The 22,635-nt window shown below is 39.4% G+C and overlaps 1 protein-coding gene across 5 annotated transcripts in view; it reads left to right on the top strand.

Moving 5' to 3' along the window:
- The window catches only part of CABIN1 (calcineurin binding protein 1), a 211,117-nt gene that overhangs the window by 72,841 nt on the left and 115,641 nt on the right, over positions 1-22,635 (top strand). For all 5 annotated transcript variants that reach the window (XM_074972749.1, XM_074972748.1, XM_074972751.1 and 2 more), the window contains 3 exons: positions 2,032-2,214; positions 7,716-8,047; positions 20,889-21,002. In XM_074972749.1, the coding sequence (XP_074828850.1) occupies positions 2,032-2,214; positions 7,716-8,047; positions 20,889-21,002 (629 nt within the window). The remainder of the gene's footprint in view (positions 1-2,031; positions 2,215-7,715; positions 8,048-20,888; positions 21,003-22,635) is intronic.

Below are 22,635 nucleotides of genomic sequence, written 5' to 3'. Positions count from 1 at the left end.
TAAAGCTCTACAAATGAGTCATGAAAGTTTGACTGACCTCCATTCAGAATCTTTCCTCTCCCATTCTTTTGTAATGATATCATTTCTATATAAAGTCTGTCATCACTAACAAACTGTAAAACTTTCTATTAGGAAGCCAGGAACCCCCTCCCCCAGTTCCTTTTTCCAGGTGCAGTTTCATAAGACCTATTCACTGGATAGACAGGTTTTCTTCATGTGCCAAATGAAAAACCCGTAGGTTGAATCAAATTGCATTATAATCTTTTTGGAATCAAAACAAGTAATGCCTGTACTATAAGTTGAGGTCTGGGGAGAGGGTTTATCTGGTTAAGACAAATCCATAAGAAGCATCTCAGCGCTCTACTTGTACTGTGTAATTTGTACAGAAAGGGAGGGAGTTATTTATACTATCAGCTCCTCTCTGTTGAAGCTCTCTGTTGCTGAGCATTTTTTCATTTTATTCTTGATCATATCATGAATAAGAATACAGAGGGACTGCATTGGTGTTCAGTATCAGATACGTGTCAGCCTTTTTGCGTGCCATTAGTTGTATACAACTTTTTTATCGGTTGAACCAATCCTGTCCCTGGTAAAGGGACTAAATTCATCCATGGGCTTTAGATATAGAGAGAGATCTGTCTGCTAGGATTTTACATCAGATATTGGATTTTGCTGGTGGAAAATTGTAGAAAAATGTGTTTTTTCCCATCTGAGAAAGAAAATGTGTATCTTTTTCTGTAGTTGTGTTGTAGTTTTAGAGCCTGCACGTGGATGGGCTGTTCCAGTTCCAATCATGAAGATATGCTAGGTTGTCTCTGCCAAACCCTGACATAGTGACTCAGAATATATTAGACTGGTCTCAGAGGTATCTGAGAAGTTTTCACTTGTTCCTTTATTCTAGGGTATGGTTTTTATCCCACTATAATCACCACCTTGTACAACTGTTTCATGTGCTGAAACAACTATGGCTGAAAGGGCTAACAACCCCCTCCAAACTGTAATGCAGTCAACGGGTGCGATACATTACTCTAATCAGCTGTACCCACCAAGACTGAATCACTTCCCTCACCCTTCTATCTGCTAGCCATTGCTTAATTTGTGCAAGGGCTTGCCAGGGCTGAGCCCTGGCACCTCTAGTCTTGGCAGTTCATAGCCCTGGCACCCTTGGGTTTGCCACATCAGTTATGAAAGTAAAAAAATTGCTTGAGCCCCTGCACCTCTTTCATTACTAATTAAGATTTGCTGCTAGCCTGAAGTCCAGGAATCTTGATGTCTATCTCAAACCGAAATCTTAGCAAGATGCTAAGCAGATGACCGTTCCGTGGACTGTATCAAACTCTTGTCAAGTGGATGATGTCAATGATCATTCTGTTTAGGTCTTTTGCATCTCTAATTACATTGATCTTCTGTCCTTTGCAAGAACTGCTTCCAAAAATTCTTAGAAATCTTGATGTTCGAGGTCTTTCCCTAGCAAATGAGTTCTAGTGGACTCAGATTTTTACCTAGTGTACCAAAGTTATCCCACCTGCCTTTTGAGATGCCACAAGTGACACAGTAAAACTGCTGAATGTTATGAGTGTAAAGCGTTGGCTACATTCTGTCCTAAAGGTGACTGCTTATCAGGGTTATGCATCAACGTCCTTGTACAAGGTTTCTAACGTGCTGAGGTATCCCAGGAAATCATTCGAAAAATGAAATCTACATGAATACTTAACAACTGCTTATGAAAGAAAACAATTACATATTCAGTTCTTGGAAAAAACAGGTGAGGAGATGAACATAGCAATAAATTGTAGAAGACAGATTACAAGAAAATAAATTTATCTTTTAGACAATAAGCACATTGGTTGGCATAGGTCCATGTGTAACAATAGAGAAAGTTTACAAAATGGTTGCAGTCATTATGCTACTTAGATTGAGGAGAAAGCACTAACTCGTGGTTTAAGATGGAGGTCTGTTTGGTCCTAATGTCTCCTGTGGTGTGGATGAAGTAGTACATTCATTCTTTACCTCATTCTCCTTTTTTTGCAGAAAGGAGTCAGGACAGCACAGCAGTGGTGCTCTCTGATTCTAGCTCCACACAGGACATCTTTAATGAACCTGCCAGTTCTCAAGACAGTTCGAGGAAGCCTTACTCAGAGAAGAGGATTTCCACTTCCTGTTCAGATGTGATGGCATCCTGCAAAGAAACTCTAGGATCTGAAGAAGAAAGAGGTAATCATTTTATTATGTAACTCACAGCAGCTTGTGTGATGACTATGACTAGGGTTGTCAAGTGATTAAAAAAATTAATCACAATTAAAAATATTTATCGCGATTAATCGCACTGTTAATAATAGAATACCATTTATTTAAATATTTTTGGATGTTTTCTACATTTTCAAATATATTGATTTCAATTACAACACAGAATGCCAAGTGTACAGTGCACACTTTATATTTATTTTTGATTACAAGTATTTGCACTTAAAAATACAAAATAGTATTTTTCAGTTCACCTAATACAGTACTGTAGTGCAATCTCTTTATCATGAAAGTTGAATGTACAAATGCAGCATTATGTACAAAAAACCTACATTCAAAAATAAACAATGTAAAATTTTAGAGCCTGCAAGTCCTCTGTCCTACTTCTTGTTCAGCCAATTGCTCAGACAAACAAGCTTGTTTACATTTGCTGGAGGTAATGCTGCCCGCTTCTTGTTTACAATGTCACCTGAAAGTGAGAACAGGTGTTCTCATGACACTGTTGTAGCTGGCGTCGCATGATATTTATGTGACAGATGCGGTAAAGATTCATATGTCCCTTCATGCTTCAACCACCGTTCCAGGGGACATGCGTCCATGATGATGGGTTCTGCTCAATATCAATCCCAAGCAATGCGGACTGACGCATGTTCATTTTCATTATCTGAGTCAGATGCCACCAGCAGAAGGTTGATTTTCTTTTTTTGTGGTTCAGGTTCTGTAGTTTCCGCATCGGAGTATTGCTCTTTTAAGACTTCTGAAAGCAGGCTCCACACCTCATCCCTCTCAGATTTTGGAAGGCTCTTCAGATTTTTAAACCTTGGGTTGAGTGCTGTAGCTATCTTTAGAAATATCACATTGGTACCTTCTTTGCGTTTTGTCAAATGTGCAGTGAAAGTTTTTCTTAAAATGAACATGTGCTAGGTCATCATCCGAGGCTGCAATAAAATGAAATATAAGGGAGAATATGGGGACATACAATTCTCCCCCAATGAGTTCAGTCACAAATTTAATTAACGCGTTATTTGTTTAAAGAGCGTCATCAGCATGGAAGCATTTCCTCTGAAATTACTCCTGTGGGAATTCTGCACCACTGCGCATGCACAGAATTGATGTCCCATGCAAATTTCTAGGCTTCCCCGCAGAAAAATGACTTTCTGTCAGGGAAGCAAAGGGAAGCTGCAAGAGCAGTCACACACCACTCCCTAGCAGCTCAGGTACATTGTTTCAGGCACCCGGAGCAGCCAATGGAGAGGTAAATCACCACAGGGCTGGAGACACCCTAACCAGTGTCTCCTACCTGAGCTGGGATCAGCTGCTAGTCCTGGCTGGGCTGGAGGCAGGAGGGGATGGGACTTACTCTTCCTTTGCAAGGAGTGGCTGGGGCTGTGTCAGACCCACACCCAGAAACCTCCCCCAACTGCAGGAAGTTCAGCATCCTCCCCTGCTTCCTGCCCCCATCACTCCTCAGCTGTGGAGGGAGAGGTCACTGTATGGGGAGATTCTCCCCCCATCCTCTCAATCCCCATGCAGCCAGACCTTCCATACCCAGACTCTCCTGCCAACCCTCACCCCATACACCCAGAACACCCCTAGCACTCCATACCTGAACTCTGCCCACTGAACCTCAACCCATGCATCTGGAGCCACCCTGCCTCCCAACCCCCACCCCTGCACCCCAGACCGCCGCCACTCTGCTCCCGGCACTCAAACCCCCACCCTGATTAGCCTCACCCCCCCCCCATCCTGAGCCCCCACATCCAGACATCCATGTCACTGATCCTCAACTAACTGCACCCAGACCCCCACCCCACCACACCACACTCCCCTTGCATCTAGACTCCCCTGCTGAGTTCCAACCACCTTCACCTGGAAGCTGCTGTAGAGTCCCATTACCCCTCAATTTGGAACCCCCTAACAAGCCTCTGTGCATCCAGATCCCTCCACAATCTGCCTGCATCCAGACTGTCCCACACAGAACTCTCTCACCCCACACTTGTATCCTCCCACACTGAGCCCCTTCACACTTGGATCCTGCCTGGTTGAGCCTGCCTGCCCCACACCTGGTGCGCCTGGCACAGAGGGGCAAGGCAGGGCCCCAGGATGTTTCTGGGGCAGGCCCAGGTCTTGTGCTGGGGCAAAGTCGGGTGCAGCCTCACCACTTAGTCCGTGTCCCAGGGATGGGGGTGGGGGTGGGGAGGCTGCAGGGTGGTCTCCCACCTTCGTGCAGCCAGTGGCCTGTGCTCCCCACTGCCATGCTGGAGCCCCTGTATTTATTTATTGACAAATAAAACTTGCAGAATTTTAAAATATTGTGCGCAGAATTTTAAATTTTTTGGTGTAGAATGCCCTTAGGAGTATGGAATGGTGGCCGAAGCATGAAGGGACATACGAATGTTTAGCAAATCTGGCACATAAATACTTTGCAATGCCAGCTACAAAAGTGCCATGCAAATGCCTGTTCTTACTTTCTGGTGACATTGTAAATAAGAAGAGGGCAGCATTATCTCCCGTAAATGTAAACAAACTTGTTTGTCTTAGCAATTGGCTGAACAAGAAGTAGGACTGTGTGGACTTGTAGTCTCTGAATTTTACATTGTTTTGATTTTGATTGCAGTTATGTAACAAACAAACAAAAATCTACATTTGTAAATTGCACTTTCACAATAAAGAGATTGCACTACAGTACTTGTATGAGGTGAATTGAAAAATACTATTTCTTATGTTGATCATTTTTACAGTGCAGATATTTGTAATCAAAAATAATATACACTTTGATTTCAATTACAACACAGAATACTATATATATGAAAATGTAAAAAAAATCCAAAATATTTAATACATTTCAATTGGTATTCTATTGTGCGATTAAAACTGGGATTAATCACGATTAATTTTTTTGAGTTAATTGCGAGTTAACTGCAATTAATCGATAGCTCTAGTGATGACATTAAAATGTTTTGTCCAGCATGCAGAAGTATTGGAAAGATGTCGAACTATGCTTTTTAACTTTTGTTGGATGCCAGTGAGGTGTATATGTATAGTTTGTGTTTTTTAAAAATGTGTATATATAAACTTTATATCACCCATGTGGTCATGATGCCACTGACATAAGTGATAGAACCCTCTCATAACCTGCAGAATAATGTGGTAAATCAATTTTTATCATGGTCTTTTGACTGCCTCACCTGTACTCTGGCTTCTAATATTTCAAAGTCCTGAGCAGTTGAAGGAGCTGTTATTGTAAAACAATCTCAAACAAAAATTTTTCTCTCTTTTGCCCATACTTAATCCTGGGCTAGTGGTAGCTTATTATTCAATGTCTTGCAAATCATAAATACTGGAAATGAAAGCTTAATCACAATGGAGAACTTGAAATCACCCTCTGCCATCCTTTTCCCGTGGAATACAGCAGTTATTTGTAGCTCCAATAGATCATTTGATATCAGATGTTATATATGGAAAAGTGATTTTAAATAATTTTAGACCTTCCAAAATCTGTTAGTTAGAATTTCTCTCTCCATCTGAAGCCTGTATAGTTGAATTCGGTGCTGCGGGAGCTGGGCTTTACAAATAGAGGGATATGAAAAACAAAACCAATACATTAGTTTAAAACTCTCTAAAAGTTAACATTTTTTTCTGTAAAATGCGACGGTGTAGCATAAATATTTTTGGCATGTAATTTGTTCACCTTTGTGAGTAATGCTGCCATCCAAACTTAGGCCCATAAAACTTTCCTATCACATCACAGCATTGTTTAGTCCCTCCTTCCATAATATTATATTTTATGGATCCACAAAATTTGATGCTTAGCTGGTCCTGATCCATTCCCTTATTCTCATTGGAGAGAAATGTACAGTAAACGTTTATTTCAACATTGTATGTATCATTGATATTTTGATAACTTGTTTTCTTCTTTTGAATTATGCTTTTTCTTAAGGTTTGTCTAAACTAGGGAAACTTGCGCTAGAGTGACTATACCAGCCGTGGGCAAACTATGGCCTACCCGGCCCATAAGCTCCCGGCCAGGGAGGCTAGCCCCTGGCCCCTCCCCTCCTGTCCCCCTGTCCGTCGCCGCTGTAAATTAATATAAGATTTGATAACATTATTTTGTAATATGTAATATGACCCAGTATTAGAGGCGGGGTGTATGTTTTGTACTTCCACTTCTAACTACACCAATTGCTTACAACACAACACAAACCCACAATTCAAAAATAATTCAAAAATATTTGAATTAGCTTTCCTACAATTAATTTAAAAAAGCCTATTTTGAGGGAAGGGACATAAACATTTGTTTTGGATACTTTAAAAATAATTAAAACAAATTTTAAGTCACCCAGATGCTATGGGGATAAATGCAAAATAACATCAGCTAAGCATGTAAAAGAGGTTTGCTCGTGTTAATTTTGACAGCTTTTTTCCTCTGCTCCTGGGATGATTAAGGCATTGGAATGACTGAAACTTTTTGAATTGAGAATTAAAACATTCTGGTATTACTGAAACATTGTATGAATATGCTCTAGCTTGAAAAATGTATAACACTTTTTAAGTTAAAAATTTTAAAAGGTCTTCCTCAAACTTGGGATGGCTCAGACGTATCAAGTGTGCTAACAATTCTAGGTCAGAAGGCGGTGATTGTAAAATATTTAATGGTTTAAAAAATTAAATAGAAATATTTTCCCCAGCCTTCAGAAGCTTCTGAAAAACATAGTACATCCTGCTGGAATACTGTGTCCATTTCTAGTGTCAACACATTCAAAAGGCTGTTGAAAAATTGGAGAGGGTTCAGACAAGAGCTTCAGGAATGATTCAAAGTGAGGAAAACACACCTGAAAGAGAGACTTAAACTCAGTTTATTTAGCTAATCAAAGAGATGGTTAAGAGGCGATTTGATCATGGACTATAAATAGCTACATCGAGTGATAGTAACTGATATGAGAGGGTTCATTATTCTAGTAGAGGAATGTAACAAGATTCAGTGGTTGAAAGCTGAAGCTGAAAAAATGTTAATTGGCAATAGGTTGCAAATTTTTAACAGTGAAGGTAATTAACTTTTGCAACAGGTGACAAGGGATATTGTAGAGTCAGCATTATCTGATAAATGAAGATTTATCTTGTAAAAATGATGGGCTGGTTGAACCACAAATTATTGGACTCAATGGAGAAATTACTGGGTGGAATTCCCTGGCCTGTGTTATTCAGGAAGTCATATTAGGTGATCATAATAGATCCTTCTGCCCCTAGAGCCTGTGACTCTAAAGTTGCCTTCCTCTTGATAGATAGTTATATATATGTTTCTCTAGGAGCTTGAAGGTGTCTTGTTCATTGAATATGTAGAATAGAACAGTCACACATATATTGGGAAGTTCTGGAATTATTCTGAATGTAGTTTAATGGAGAAAAGGTTTTAAGTTTTTCAGTATACATCGGTTCTAAAACACAAATGCTGAACCTTTGTTCATTTGTAGGAAAGTCAGAAGAACCCTTGGAGAACTCTGAATCTTATCATGCAGCTGAGCATAGTGTCCAGAAAGTTCTTTTAGATGCCCAAGCATCATCTGGCATCCCTATCAAAGCTACAGTTCCCCCACCTTCACAGTGGGACTGTAAGAAGAAAGCTGAATATTGTGGAGACGCATCTGAGTTTCCCCAGTGTCTTCCAGCAGATCTTGAAGAGCAACGCAAATTCCTGACAGAACAATGCATCACCTCCTTCCGTTTGTGTCTGAGCCGTTTCCCCCAGCACTATAAGAGCCTCTACAGATTGGCCTTTCTGTATGCGTACAGCAAAACACACAAGGTAAGACATAGCACTGGCACAATGACTGGCCAGCTGTGTTCAAAACGATTTATTTCTTATAAATATAAAAAGAATTATATCTTACCTGTAACTAAATAAGTGGACTGAGCAAATGGTTAGGAACTCCTCAGCGTTGACATGGACCTGCTGTGTGACCTTGATCAGTTCACTTAGCCTTTGTGGCACCTCAGATTCCTCATCTGTAAAATGAGGATAATAATGCTTACCCACATCCAGGGCATAGGGAAGATCAGTAAATTGGACCTAAATTTTAAAAAGTACATGTGCAGAATTGGACAACTACATTTGTATGCATATGTATGGTATGCACAAACCAGTTGATGCACATACACATGCTGAGAGATCTGAATGCAAAAAGGTATACTTTGCGTGCACACTTTTTAAATTTTAGGACTTTGTGTTTATGCAGCTTTTTGAAAAATAAAAGCAGTAGATTTATTAATAGATACTTACTGATACTAGAGGATTACACATCCTTAATATATTAAAACAAGAGGAGCTGTGTTCCAGAAGGTCCCTTCAGTATGGTGAGAATTAGTTCTCTTCCCAACTCCCTCAGTTTCTGGCTTGTGGCATCTCAGGGGCCAGATGTAAGATCACTATCAGATAGAAGACCAGGTTTGGTCTCTGACTCTTGTGCTGCCTTGTCTTGGGAGTACTGCAGAGGTTGTGTTCTCCTTTGGGGATAGGGAAATCTTGTGTTTCCTCAACAGTGATATTTTCTAATCAGTCAAGAATAGTTTTAACAGAGCTCTGAGAGGAGCACAGTTCCTCCTTACTGAAGCATTGTTATGGAACAATTTGGAAAGGGGAAGGTTATATAAGCTAAATATGAAGACAGAAACATTACCTCTGCCTCCCTTCACACAGCTGAAAAAGTTCAAGATTTTGTAACCGAACACATTCTTCCTATCTTATAGGAATGGATGCTTTCTCTAATGGCATTCACTAGACGGGTAGGGTAGTCAGACAATGGCTATATGGATGTAGGATCCTAGCTATCACTAAGTGAAGGTCAAAATAAGAATTAAGGCTTGACGGAAATTTCTTTTCCCCACTTGATACTAAACCCAAATTGCTGTGCTAGGGTATTGCGTTTCTAAGTTTCCTGCTCCTGTAATCTGTCATTACTTCCCCCTGAGTAGACCAGTTACTGGCTGTTAGAAATCACTGAGTGAAAGTCACTCAAGGATCCTATTGCAATTCCAAAGCAGACTGTGGCACACAGGCCTGTGGTCTTGGTTTAAACGGGGCAGAAAATGTCTTGATCACTATGTTGGAATTAGTGCACATTTGGCCTGAGAGAATCAGAACTTTCCTCCTCCAGCATGACCTAAATATGTTCTTCATGGTAGAATTACTGTGAAAGGACTTTAACTGTCATGAGTTATCTCTTTCTCTGTTTTGAACTGTAAACTTCCTTTATTTTAGATTTAGCATGTTTATTTTGCACCCAAAACAAGTAACCATGTTTCTGCAGAGGACTGTCTCCCACATAATCAAGCAGCATACAAAATATATTGAGCATTGATCTTTGCAACTATGGATGTTTTGGGTAACTCTTGCATGTTGTAGCCTCTTTTTTTAAGAATTTGATGCTCATGAAAATTATAGATGGATAATTCTAGCCTAGACTGAGGCAAAATGCATTACAGTCAGGTTCTGCGAAAGTTTCTTTGTCACAGGTCTGTAGTCCACCTGAGTTTTGGCCTGCAACACCACTGCTATTCTAGCCCTGGGCCTTTCTTGAGCAGCAACCGCCTATCATGCCAGCTTGTAAAGTAAGTTGTAAAGTATCCATGAGTAATAAGTTGAAACTACCAAACTTACTTCTCTGTTGGTAAAAATCAGCATTTGAACCCAAGTCTCTTGATTTGAAAGGCTAGTGCAATGACACACTGTACTACCTTACCCCCCTAGTATTCCTTCCCCACCTACACCGTACCTTCTATTAATTGAATTTCCACTATGCATTCTAATAGCAGAGAGGGTAGGTAATGGAAAAGATAATGGCAAAGAAATGGAAAAGAAAATTATACTGCTTATCATAATTATCGACCTAACTGCACCTCCAATAACTCCTGGCTTCTTGAGCATGCCCCCTCTACCCCTCAAGCTGTCACCTTTTTCTTGTGATGGAAACACACATTTCTCCCAATCTCAGACCAGGTGCAGGGTGGCAATCCCCTGTGTCTCAACTGTGATCACCTTACCAGGTCTGACTTGGGCTCAAACCTGCAGTTTTGTTCCCAGTGACAATGGGGATTAGTGACCAAACAGCATCCTTAAAGCGAAATCTTTATTTAGAACAAAAGCATTTCAGAGGAAACACATCTTAACAACAATAAAGCATACTGTCTGCATAGCTAGTTCTTCTCTAAGGCTTGCCATTCCCTAGATCTGGGAGACCCAGTTCCTTCATACTGCTCCACTTGGAAGCCAACAGCTGGCTCCCTTGTCTTTTTTGTGTGTACCTATGTATTCTCATCTGGGAAGCCACTGTATTGCCTTTATGTATAGTTCCCATTGAATTCAAGTATTATAGGCATATAATAAATGTTCAGCTAATCCCAAGACAAGTTAGATCAATGCATTCACACAGGAAAGTCTTATAACCCAATATAGAATAAGTTTCCCTCATTGCCCCGGTCATATACAGTGTTCATGTCATTATTACATATATGTATTCATAGATTAATATATAGCAATTTCTACTGTGTTCATAATCTTATTACATGTGAGCTCAATTTCTGTCATACTGTAGTATAAAAATATTAACAGCACAAGAGACGCCAAATTGATCTGTAACATGTATTACGAATCAAGTGGAATGTGTCCAGCATTCAGACTGGCTATAAAGTAGTCATTTTCTAGCAAAACATGACCAGTTTTTAAACACAGGCGGTTTTGAAAATATTTTCACACTGTTTGTATATGACAGCCATTAATTTCTTCATAAAAATCCAATCATTAAGAGCAGCAATGGATTTTCACAATCTGTCATTACTGTTGCTGACAAACTGTGGTTGTATCATCTTCCAGTAAGAAAGCCTATCTTCAACGCAGTTGGTCAGAGGGTAGCATATCCTTGCCTGAGGAACTCCTCACAAAACATTTTCTTAATGTTTTTCCCTTCTTTTTCTCTTTCTTTCTTTCTCCCTCTCACAAACTAACTATTTATACGCACTTAGTTATTCATTATGTTTGGCTATTGGCTGGGCAGTAGATAGCATAGAAGAGGATGGGTACAGTGGTCTAAATATTGTGTCAAATACGTGTCTTTCCTGAAAGCCATAGGGTTAAATCTTGTCTTTGCCCGTTCCTCCCTTCCTCATTTCTAGTAGATAGGTTAATTTCTGTGCAGTCTATAGAGGGTTATATATATTTTTTTACATTTGGTGCATAATAAACTGCCACTCAACTTCCCAAAAAACTTCTATTACTTTCTGCTATTATGACAGGTTTCAGAGTAGCAGCCGTGTTAGTCTGTATTCGCAAAAAGAAAAGGAGTACTAGTGGCACCTTAGAGACTAACCAATTTATTTGAGCATAAGCTTTCGTGAGCTACAGATCACTTCATCGGATGCATCCAATGAAGTGATCTGTAGCTCACGAAAGCTTATGCTCAAATAAATTGGTTAGTCTCTAAGGTGCCACTAGTACTCCTTTTCTTTCTGCTATTATGATTGCTTATACCACAGAATTTCCAGAGGACCGAATTTTCTGTCTTGGACCATTGATTCATATTCTTTTAAACAGTTGCTGCCTCTGGTTAGGTAGTGCCAAAGAGCTAGGATATCTGTCTGTCTGTTATGCCCTTTGTGGGAGTTTTACCCATAAATTCAGAAAGTAAAATATATCTGAGCATATGTAGTAACAACTGGATTGAGAAGGATACTTAGATACTTAGAATAAGGAAAAGTTATTTACTTGTTCCCATAATATAAGACCTAGGAGCCACCAAATGAAATTAATGGGCAGCAGGTTTAAAACAAATAAAAGGAAGTTCTTCTTCACTCAGTGCACTGTCAACCTGTGGAACTCCTTGCCTGAGGAGGTTGTGAAGGCTAGGACTATAACAGGGTTTAAAAGAGAACTGGATAAATTCATGGAGATTAAGTCCATTAATGGCTGTTAGCCAGGATGGGTAAGGACTGGTCTCCCTAGCCTCTGTTTGTCAGAGGATGGAGATGGATGGTGGGGGAGAGATCACTTGATCATTACCTGTTAGGTTCACTCCCTCTGGGGCACCCGGCATTGGCTACTGTCAGTAGACAGGCAACTGGGCTGAATGGACCTTGGTCTGACCCAGCATGGCCATTCTTATGTTCTTATACCATGGTGACAAGCGTGGTATGAGAACCTTGATAAATAGATTAGGTAGAGGTGGGTTGCTGTGTGGCTTGAATAGATTTCTGGTGAGGTTTCAGAGAGCTAAGCGTAATTTTAAATTGCACAAAATCTTGTTGTGAAGTTCAGCACTTGTGTCCATTGCCAAAAATTTGCATGAAGAACCAAGGAGGGCCAAAATTCATGGCTGGCCAGAAGAGACGATTGTCTAGCCTCCACAGTTCATAGAAAAGTAAGTTTCTCATGCACTGGTTCTTTTCACCCTTTTCTGTCATGTCTCTGTACTATTGATTTTGCTGAATCAGGATGTTGGTAAAGGGACAAGCTTTTTTACCAAGTCCTTTTCAGGATCTGTTCTACATTTTATTTGGCCAGACACTCCACTTTCCACCTTTCCACCTCAAAATGTTGGTGGTTATTTTCATCTCATGTTGTCATCGAAGCTAATCTGTGTTTAGCTGCTAAATTTTGTTAGATGGGACTTTCATACTGGTGGTGGGGGGAATATAAAAGTGAATTTTCAAAAGCTATTTTTTCTCTACAAACTTGACTGCCAGTTTTATTCCCCCACTAAACCTGCTTCTCTGCCTTGCAGTGAAGTCCTAATCCTTCCTTTGTGACTTCCATCTTTTACCACAAAAATGAAGGCAATGCCACAATTTGATCTTTATAACTTAAATCCAGGGTGAAACAGGAAGGACAAGATAGGCAGAGAAAAAGTTAAGACTTTGTTCACAAATACAGATAGACAGTACTACCTAAAGTAAAGTGAAAGTGAATAGTTCTCTTATGTTGTGGGGGTCAGTCCAGGCAGGGGTATAATATCCTCCTACCCATAGGCAGTCAGGAAGTGTTAAAAAAAAAAAAAAAAAAAAAAAAAAAAAAAAAAGTTGTGTATATATAAAATGTTCCTCCTAATGCAAGTTTTAGGCATAACTTTCTTATAATATCTTTCCCAGGAGATGCTTTTTTTCCTGTCCTTAGGTTTTTTTAATTTATTAATGCTCATACATTATCTATCCTTAACAGAACCCTTAACAATTTTTAACACCTGTTTGCCATTAGGAGAATGTAATATGAGCCATAGTTACATCAGGCCGCCACCGGACATGGTATAAAATGCATGAGTAGTAGTTTAAAGCCAGAATCTTTGATAAAATGATCCACTACTGAGTTGTTCATCATCACCGACTTTGTATTTAACAGTCAAATTAGTTTGTGGAAGTAGGAAGTTTTGACAGTTTTCAGGAACTTTGTAGTACAAATCCAGTAATACACCAATATTACAGCTGCTCTGGGTCTAGCTTTCAATCAGCTTCAGGGACTACTCTTTGCTACATTCCTGCTGCAAGATGACATCACAACTGTGGAATCAAAAAGGCACTTTGAGCTAGTTGCCTTGGAATTCTGTCAAATACTGTCTATAAAGGACATACATCAAACATTAGGAACAAATTCTGACAATGTAAACTTGCATAGTTCAAGGCTGCAGTTGATTCACATTCCACTTTGAAATCTAATAACCTTGGAACACTTTGGAACAGATGTTGCATGGACTGGTCTACATTAGTATCCCAATTGTGATGGCAAAAGTGTGTTTATATGTCATTGTAGCCAATAAGTTGCTAACAGTTTCTCTGATCAGTGCTGTTATTTAAAACTCTTTCCAACACAAACAGTACGGCTCAGAGAAATTGTTAGTACCCCATTAGTAATAATCATGTATATTTGCTGCTTCGTCATATGTTAGGTCAGTGGTACTAATTTGTTTAAAATGTCTCCCTCCAGGATCTTTCACTTCTACTCTAGCCCCCTGCATCTTTTACATATATGCAGCAGCTTTAGTCCTTGATAAGAGAGAAGCTGCTAAATAAAATGGAGCTATACAGAGGTTATTCATAAAGATGACAAACTGGACTGCCACCTGTTTGCAAACAGCAAATTATTCTCTTACCGGTTCAGAGCTTGTATCACCGTTAGCAATGGAAGCTAATTTTAAAATATCTATTGTATGGCGTATGGGTTTAGATCAAACAACGTAACATCACTTTTCCTAATATAATGGCACTTGCCAAGCCTGGCATATTGGCCGATCTCAGCCCATGTCAACAGTACTAGGGATCCAATAAAATCCATCAGATAGGTTATATTGGTGCTTCCCATGGTTTTCTCCCAATTTCTCTTTCCAAAAAAACCCCCAAACAAGCCCACACAACACATCAACCTACTGCATGAAATACATAGTGGAAACCTTCACAAACAAATAATCAATAAGGAGGAAATGTTTATAGACCAAAAAAAGGTAGATTATGTTTTTAAAATAGCAAGGTGCATTGGAGATGAGGTCTTGTAAAATACATAGCTTTGATGCAAAGTAAAATGTTGTTGTTCACTTGGGGAACTAGAATTTTCCTATTAAATATGCCTTCTATTCTGAGTACATTCAAAAGTTCTAAAGAACCTTCAGACTACTCAGCAGTCTGTTACCTGCCACCACATATATACACATTATACCCTTCCATATCAAATAATATCTTGAAGAGCGAAACATAGTTTGTTTTAGGGCTGTCAAGCGATTAAAAAAATTGATCTCGATTAGTCGCACTGGTAAACAATAACAGAATACTGTTTATTTAAATATTTTTGGATGTTTTCTACATTTTCAAATATATTGATTTCAGTTACAACACAGAATACAATATATATGAAAGTGTAGAAAAACATCCAAAATATTTAATAAATTTTAATTGGTATTCTGTTGTTTAACAGTGTGATTAAAACTGCGATTAATCACAATTAATTTTTTTAATCGCGATTAATTTTTTTGAGTTAATAGCGTGAGTTAACTGCGATTAATCAACAGCCCTGGTTTGTTTATATGCCGCTTAAGTTAAAAATATGTAAAAAGGAATAGAATATAATCCTTAGTCTTAATTTGTTGCATTATTTGGATATTAATTTATGGCAAATTTCAAATGTGAAAATTAGCTGTCTGGCGCTCCTAAAAGCCTGGTATTAAAATAAAAAAATATAACTACAGTAAGAATGTTTTCAAATCTGTACGTCATTTGAGGATCAGAACAGTGTATGGCTCTGGGAAACATTGGAATGCACCTGCACAAACACTGCCACTGCTTTAAAATCAACATGGCTGCATGTTCTCCCATAATGGAGGAGGCTCAACTCCAGGCTTCCTTAACAAAATCAAACTTGAAAAAATGTTTTCTACAATGAGGAGCAACATTTGAAAGTGTTGTTAGAGCATCTACATTGATGCTAACCCTGCAGTGTCCTCAATGAGAGCTTTCTAGGTCTTCTCTTGGCTATATGCTGAAGGAGGAGCTGGGGGCTTGGCTTTGAGGAGTATTAGTTCTTGTAACTAGTAAAAGTGATATTTTGGGGTGAGTATCATAATTTTTAACTAATTACAAGCATTGGCAGTGAAACAGATATTTAAAAATCTGGGAGGGGTAGGAAGTAGCAGATCATTTTATGCAACTCACAGCCACACTTCCTGTGGTTCCTTCCCTTGTGGAAAGGTGGCTTTTGACACCTTGGAGTTAAGAGGTATCCACTTCTGAGGTGACTCAGATTTCTAGCAAGATGATCTTTATGGTAGTCTCCTTTTCCATCTTAGTAATATAGGAAAACAGTTCTGCAAGGGACTGTAACCTGTCAGTTAGCCTGCCTTTGAATCTTGGAGTGGCGAGGGAGTGGGAGGTGGTTGTTGAACTGGAAACAGCTCTTTATAATTGGTCTGAGTCACAGTTAAATCCAGTGCTTCAGACTGGTAAGAATAAATCCCTTTTGCTTTGTCCTGAATCCCTTCTTCCGCTCCTAATGACTCCAGTTTAAAAGGTAAGCAGAGCAGAGTCTTTGAAACCAATGAGTTCAGATCCACTCAAGTGTATTTACTGGGAATTACTGATTATCCTGATTTAAGGATAAGGACAGTGTAACATCTCTAGCTTCACCCTTTACTCTCATTACATACAGTTGTGTGAAGATTACAGAAAAATGGCATTATTTGTCTGGATGAACTTTTTTGCTTTTGGCTAGATCATCGTCATCACTTTGCAAAATATGTGGATTTCCCTAGGAATAATATATTCAGTGTACATATATCATACACTACTTGAGCAGCACGAGAGCATGCCACTACAGTTACAGCTCTGTCAAACTATCTGGTGTAAATCCTGGTTTCAGGAATATATCTATAAGACACCTCCTAAGAGTCATTCAGGCCTGGGATTTTATATATAAGGTTACAGCCGTGTGATGGTGGCTTTTCTGTTTTTGTTTGTTAAACATATTAGATTGAGGGGTTGTTTTTACTGTAAGTAAAAATCCACACGGCCGTGTGTGTTGAGATGCCCTGAGATTGCATGTCACTTTCATACACCTCAGATCATCACAGATTGGATTGAAACGGATGCATGCAAGCAAAGCAGAAAGTACAGTATTTAAACACTTGGCTTTTTTTGGCCTTATTTAGCCTTGAACTCTGTGTCTTTCCAGGAGCAATGTGAAGCACTAACCACTGAAACATGGGTTGCCCCATTGTTCTGTTGTTTGATAGACTGGCAATTCTGGTTCACTGCTTTTACAGACTCAGCCATTTGTGAGCGAGTCTTTTTGCTGCCAGAATATTTTTGAAGTGTAAAATAATACAGCAGTCTTCTTACATTCTCTGCTAGGTAGCCAAATGCTGATATCTTGTTCTTTAGAGGAAGCCAGTCTTTTGATGTGCATGTAACCCAGTGTAGTTTCAATGCATAAATCAATAGAGAGCTGACATTGCAAAGTGACAGTTTGGGCTTGGAGGATGTAGACTGGTCTATTAGGGAAAATAAAATCTATGATGGGCATTGCCAGCATTTAGAGTAAGTAGAAGTGGAGTTTAAGATCAGACTTGAAAGCACCTACTTTACTATGGTGGCTGGTGCTGTTAAATACCAGAGATAGAAAAACAGGCTGATATATCTGAAAGGGAGAGCCCAGAGTTGAAATGGACAGGAAACACTAGGTTTGTTGTTTTCCTGCTCCATTCACCGCTTTTTGCATTTGATGTGTGTGAACAGTGTAAGAAGTATTCATGTGCCTGCTTCTTGAGAGATGTGAAGTGCTGATTGTAATAATTGTCACTTGTGCTGTATGCTGACTTCATTCAGAACAGAATGGTCAGACACCACACAAACTAAACCTTGGGTGTAGTTATTGTTCACGTGGCTTATCCTCTGTTTCACTACCAAAAGCAGTAAATGAACTGTTCTTTTTGGAATTTCCATATTGTGAGATAGATCTCAATCTTGTGCGGCTAAGGAGAGGAATAATGCAAGGGGGCCCTCTGTGAGGCCCTCAGCCCCTGATTTTGGGGGCATCTGGGTGCTGGGAAGTCCCTGGCGTAGATCAGAGCCACCTGAGACTACTGCCAGTAGCCCCAGAGGCCGTTGTCACCTGGGGATTGCCCAGGCATAAAGCAACCTTATCCCCAGCTCCTTTTTTCTAGCCATGATTCCTTTATCAGGAAATGTGGGAGAGACATAGAAGGTGACCTAGGAGCCAGTACAGTGGCTCAGTGTCAGCCCAGATCCCCTAAATTGTGGGAATTCTCAAGTGACCAGTTATTTTGACTTTAGTATTGTTTTGCACCACCATAGCAGTGCAAAGCAATCTTAATGCAGGGCAGAATCTGGCCATAAATGTTGTCTTTCACAGTTCATTGGAAAGCCAGGAGTTGTTCTGTAAAGCATATATTGTGAGATATGTTGCCATCAATTATTTTAGGTTCTACAAGAGTAAATTTTAAGACAAGATTCACACGATCGCAACACCTTAAAAATTACTGTGTCCTGAAACATCAGACACCGTGATCAGATAATAGCATTGCTGCATGACTGATATGTTATAGAAACCTTCTGATGAAATTTGCAAGAGAGAGGCTTTAAAAGAAAAGGTACCTCCTCTCTGATCATATTCTAAATGTAATTACGGTATATCCACCTCAATATGACAATCAGCCTAGTCCATAATGATAAATTGCTGCACTTTTATAAATTTTCTGTTAGCAATGCAACTTTAGGACTAATCCTTCACCATGCTGAAATCAATGAGTGTTTTGCCTTTTTTTCAATAAAAGCAGGAGCAGGCCCTTTTTTGCATAGCTTTTTTTATATCTTTGGTTTTCTACTGTCTGTCACTTAAAAGGCTTTACAGATTTAGATCATAAAAGTCAGTGAGTGGTTATGGTATAAATTGCAGAAAACAGTGCTATGGAGAGAGAGCATGGTGAGTCAAAGCATTTTATTTTCCAGTCATAACACCAGTGAACCTTTTATTATTCATATGTCTCTGTGGTAATAAATGTGTGTATTGGTCCTCATAAAAGCCAGAAAATGCCTAATGGTATTTGTAAAGTAACATGCATTTGTCTCATACTCAAGCTAAGCTCATCAAATTCTGTCCAGTGTCAGATGTTGTAATTACAGAGGCCCAATATCTGTTTCTCCCTAGTTTCTAACAATCTTTCTAGTTTATCTGGAAGTGTTTTGACCCCTAGCAGCAGCTGATTGGCATTTCCAACATTATGCTTTGTTACACTTGATTCTAGAAACAGTAAGTAACCTGTCCAGAGGTGAGACTCCAATTCTGAAAAGACACGGAGGGTTTCTGCATGACTACTATAACTGAAGGACTGAAAAAGTTTGCAACTACATAGGGTTTATATATGAGTTATGCATATTTCAACAAACACTCACAGGATGGAAAGTAAAATCAGCAGAGAAATAAGGTAAACATCAGTCTAGAAAAAATCAATAATGTCCACAGAAGGTAAAGCAAGAGGAGAAAGGTTAAGGTGTATCATAACCAGAATACAGTTTCAGGACGTACATGGGTTAATCAGATTTATGGTTTATAGATGCAGCTCCCAGGTCCATAGAAAGAACACCACAGGCAGGTTATAGCATTGTCACTTGCCTCTCAAGAGATATCAGTGCATTCTCTTCCTTGTTCTCTGCCTTTTGTTTGCTCTACAGCTTTAGTGCTCTGGGGAAAAAACAACCCAGTGCTCAATGCTAAAGAGATCATGGAATGATTGAAGGAAAAAGTAGAAGTAAACCAAAGATTTAGCCTGTCAGTGAAACTTTACAATTAATAATTGTCCCTTCTGTTAGTACTCCTGGGTGGCAGGTTTGCTCAGGGCCAACAGCTGCTGTTCTTCTGACCAAAATAAAGCCTTGATAAAAGCTTTCATATTCATATATTCATGTCAGGCATTGAGTTCTCTTGAACCATATTTTTTTCTTCCTTAGGAGACTGATCCTGCAAGATCTTACTCTCAGGAATATTTCTTATTCTCACATGTTAAATGTTTCTGTGTAAATCAGATGTGACTGGTGCTTGCCAGACCAGGCCCTAATTTCTTAATTTATAAAGCCAATTTATGGCTTATCTACACATAAAAGGTGTATTCCTTTAACTGTACTGGTATAGCTAAGGTGTTACAACATACCTAGTGTGGGCACATTCATTTAAGGCACCTTTATACTGATATGAATGTGCCCACACTAGTGGTTGTACTGGTATAATTATTTCAGTTAAAAAAAAAAAAACACAACTAACCGAAATAGTAACAACAGTTAAAAAAAAAAATCTATCCATAGACCAGGCTTTAGTTGACAGAGCAATGGTGAGCTTTCTTGCCATCTGAAAGATGAACATTTCATTCTCTCACTTGGTCTCTCATTTTTAGGGCTGACAGGGTTTGCAAGTGTAGTCACTGAAGTATGGTGATTAGGCACACAAACACACATCCTAGGCAACCAAAAAAAGGGCTGACGGGTAAACTGCTATATATTCAAGGGATCTGGCTAGCTGTTTAGTATTTGTGGACAAGAAATTGGTATTAGAAATCAGTGACTTTTTGTTCTGAGTTTGGTTGCTATCTAATCCTTTTATATTGTTAATGAAATTATGACAATTATTCCATAAAAAAATACATATAGTCATTTTTTTAAAAAACAGGTAGAAAATGTGTGTGCAACTCAGGCTGCTCTAAGTGACAGGAAATGGAAACAGATTTCAGTGGCATTGAGAAAGCACAAAAATGAGTCTAAGTCAGCGTAAAATATGAGGGTTTGAGACTGAATTTGAAGCTTTAGGGGGATTGAGTAATCCTCTGCCTAGTGCCAGGGCCAGTCAGTCTTAGGGCTTGTGCTGTTAAACCACCATGTTTTCTGTGTAAGGGTTTTTTGGGAGAGATGGGATAATCTCACCTCTGAATTTCATTATTGCCCAAAATGCACAAATATTAGCTGACCTGAGTCTGGCTGCCATTAGACAGATTTCTCTGGAGAAATTATAGCTGGTAATGTATAAATAAAAGCAAGAGGATGTTTTGTACTTTTACCTGCATTAACAAACCGTTCCTCTGTCTCCTACTCATTTTCTTTCTTGCTTGCTTCTGTAGAACCTCCAGTGGGCCCGAGATGTGTTGCTAGGCAGCAGTATCCCATGGCAGCAACTGAAGCACATGCCAGCACAGGGTCTCTTCTGTGAGAGGAACAAGACTAATTTCTTCAATGTAAGTTAATACTGTTGACAAACATACCACTACTTGGACATTTTAACACCTGCTTCCCATATGGAAGGTTTGTTGAGAGAGAATGTTGGGGGAATTCAACAAGAGAGGGTTGAAGGGGCGACACAGAGGGCAAAGAAGTTGGATTTGTACTACAGCAAAATTTACCAGTTTTGTCCCATCTAAGAGGATGCATGCGTAGTCCTTATAAGCTTGAGAAGCTATCATCTTACAGTATTAACATGAATGGGGGCGGGAGAATCAATGGCTTACCATCATGTGATGGTCACTAAGTGCTGCTGGGATGAAAACTGTTTAAAATTCTAATTCTGTTCATCTCTGCGTGTGCTCTCTTTCTCGGGTGAGTCCTTTTGCACTTTTTGGAACAACCAAAAATAGTACCATTTGTTCAAAGAATTTTTGAGGTTGGGGGAGAGTACTGAAGTACTGTATCTAAATGTGAGCTACTTTATCAGCAAGAACAGGAGTTCTAGGTAATCTCATGAAGCCCAGTCTCTAGCAGAGTCTCACTGTATGGCAAACTAGCTGTCTATACATATGTAGCCAAGGAGTCTTTCAGGCCATTACAATGCTCAATGTTTGCTATCACTGTTTAATATTATTATTTCCTGTACGAAACAGTTTTCTCATAAGAATTGATTTCTGGTTTGCATCTGTTTAAAACAAACAAAAAGCCCTCTTCTGAAGACCATTTGGTGTTTTGTGCATTCTGTTCTGAGTAGTCCTCCTGCACAAATTTCTTTTGATGTATAGTATACGCTCTTCTCCCACTGTAATCTACTGGAAGAACATTAAATGAAATTTCAGGTGTTTCAAAACTGTATCATGGACCAATCTTAAATTCTATCTCCCTCTCTGCTCCCGAAGAGAGGTTTTTGTTATAAAGACTGCCATGTCTGGGAGGGTGTAGACTTAGTAGTTGTGCTGTAGTTGGTGAGCATGTGCCTGTGTGCCATGCTAGTCTCCTGAGTGCCTGCCTGCTTTTCCTACAAAAATCTTGCTCTGTAAATGCTTAATCCTATAAACTATTGAACACTCTGGCTCTGATCTAGCAAATAGAATCATAGAAATGTAGGGCTGGAAGGGACCTCAAGAGGTCATTTAGTCCATCTGCCTGCACTGAGGCAGGACCAAGTATACCTAGACTATCCCTGACAGGTGTTTGTCTACCTGTTTTTAAAAACCTCCAAAGACTGGGATTCCACAACTTCCCTTGGAAGCCTATTCCAGTGGTTAACTAGCCTTCTGATTAATACCTGATCTAAATCTCCCTTTCTTCAGATGAAGCTGATCATTTCGTGTTCTACCTCCAGTGGACATGGAAAACAGTCCTCTTTATAACAGCCTTAAACCCATTTAAAGACTTTTATCAGGTCCCCCCCTCAGGCTTCCTTTCTCAAGATTAAACATACCCAGTGTTTTAACCTATCCTTATAGGTCAGGTTTTCTAAGCCTTTTATCGTTTTTGTAGTTCTCATCTGGATTCTCTCCAGTTTGTTGGTATCTTTCTTAAAGTGTGGTGCCCAGAACTGGACACAGTACTCCCGCTGAGGCCTTACCAGTGTCGAGTAGAGCAGGACAATTACCTCCCGTGTTTTACATACAACACTCCATT

The sequence above is a fragment of the Natator depressus genome, chromosome 15 (genome assembly GCF_965152275.1).
Source record: "Natator depressus isolate rNatDep1 chromosome 15, rNatDep2.hap1, whole genome shotgun sequence".
Taxonomy (NCBI): Eukaryota; Metazoa; Chordata; order Testudines; family Cheloniidae; genus Natator; species Natator depressus.
The sequence above is the reverse complement of the archived record's forward strand: the minus strand, read 5'-3'. Positions and strand labels throughout refer to the sequence as shown.